This window comes from Rhagoletis zephyria, unplaced genomic scaffold (assembly GCF_001687245.7).
Source record: "Rhagoletis zephyria isolate East Lansing unplaced genomic scaffold, Rhagoletis_zephyria_1.1 Rzeph_scaffold_08321, whole genome shotgun sequence".
In the NCBI taxonomy this organism is placed as follows: domain Eukaryota; kingdom Metazoa; phylum Arthropoda; class Insecta; order Diptera; family Tephritidae; genus Rhagoletis; species Rhagoletis zephyria.
In genome coordinates, this window is record NW_016165401.1 from 1 (window position 1) to 1190 (window position 1190).

General features: G+C 38.1%; 1 protein-coding gene across 1 annotated transcript; it reads right to left on the reverse strand.

The window, feature by feature from the left end:
* Window positions 1–325: 325 nt before the first annotated feature.
* On the reverse strand, window positions 326–1185 carry LOC108374966 (histone-lysine N-methyltransferase SETMAR-like; the record flags this gene model as incomplete). Its single annotated transcript, XM_017631026.1, has 1 exon — window positions 326–1185. A coding segment is annotated over one exon (860 nt), but the record flags the coding sequence as incomplete, so codon positions are not given.
* Window positions 1186–1190: the final 5 nt, after the last annotated feature.

Consider the following 1190-nt stretch of genomic DNA (forward strand, 5'->3'; position numbering starts at 1 on the left):
ATTTCAACTTCGCGTTGGGATAGATCGAGAACCAGTACCGCCCCTTAAAGGGCTAGTTCTGCGCTAGTCTTGAAGTAGCGCGATTTACTGCAGAGTTATTAAACACATGCACATGTGTGTGAGCCGATTTTTGTACAAATTTCAGCCCATGCATATAATATATTTTTAAAAGAATTTGTTTATTAAACGTTATTTTTTGAAAGACAATTAAATAAAAAGTGAGATGTTGTTTGTTTTTTATATGACAGAAAACATACGAGGGTCGTATGAAAACTACCCGGCCTTGAATAGAATAAAACGATTTTTTTAACGAAATTCAATTTACTTTTCAACATTATCTCCTTTTAGCTCGATACACTTAAGCAAACGTTTTTCCCATGTTTTGATCCCTTCCGAATAATAGGTTTTCTCCAACCCTTCAAAATAAGCATTTGTTGCTGCAATTACTTCATCATTTGAGCTAAATTTTTTCCCGCCGAGCCACTTTTTAAGATTAGGAAAGAGGAAAAAGTCACAGGGGGCCAAATCTGGAGAATACGGCGGATGAGGAAGCATTTGGTAGCCTAATTCATTGAATTTAGACATGGCTACGACACATGTGTGTACACGAGCATTGTCTTGATGAAAAAGAACTTTTTTTTTCAACAAATGTGGACGTTTTTCCTTCAAAGCCTTGTCAAAATCACCCAATATTTTGCCATTAATTGTTTTTCCTTTTTGTAGGTAATCAATATGTATAACCCCACGCGCATCCCAAAATACTGTGGCCATAACCTTGTTTGCTGATAATATCGCCTTTGCCTTCTTTGGAGCTGGTTCACCACGACGAGTCCACTGTTTTGACTGTTCTTTGGTCTCTGGTGTGGAGTGATGAATCCACGTTTCATCGACAGTTACAAATCGACGCCAAAACTCCTGGGGATTTGCGTTTAACATTGATAAACAATCATTTGAAATGGAAACACGTGTTTGTTTATGGTGTGTTGTGAGTAATCGCGGCACCCATCTTGCGGAAAGCTTTCTCATATCCAAATGATTTTGCAAAATGTTATTAACCCGTTCAATTGAAATGCCCACACTCTCACCAATCTCACGCACTTTCAATCTTCGATCACTCATTACCATATCACGGATTTTTTCAATCATTTCTGGTGTAGTGACCTCATTTGGACGACCTGAACGTTCCTCAT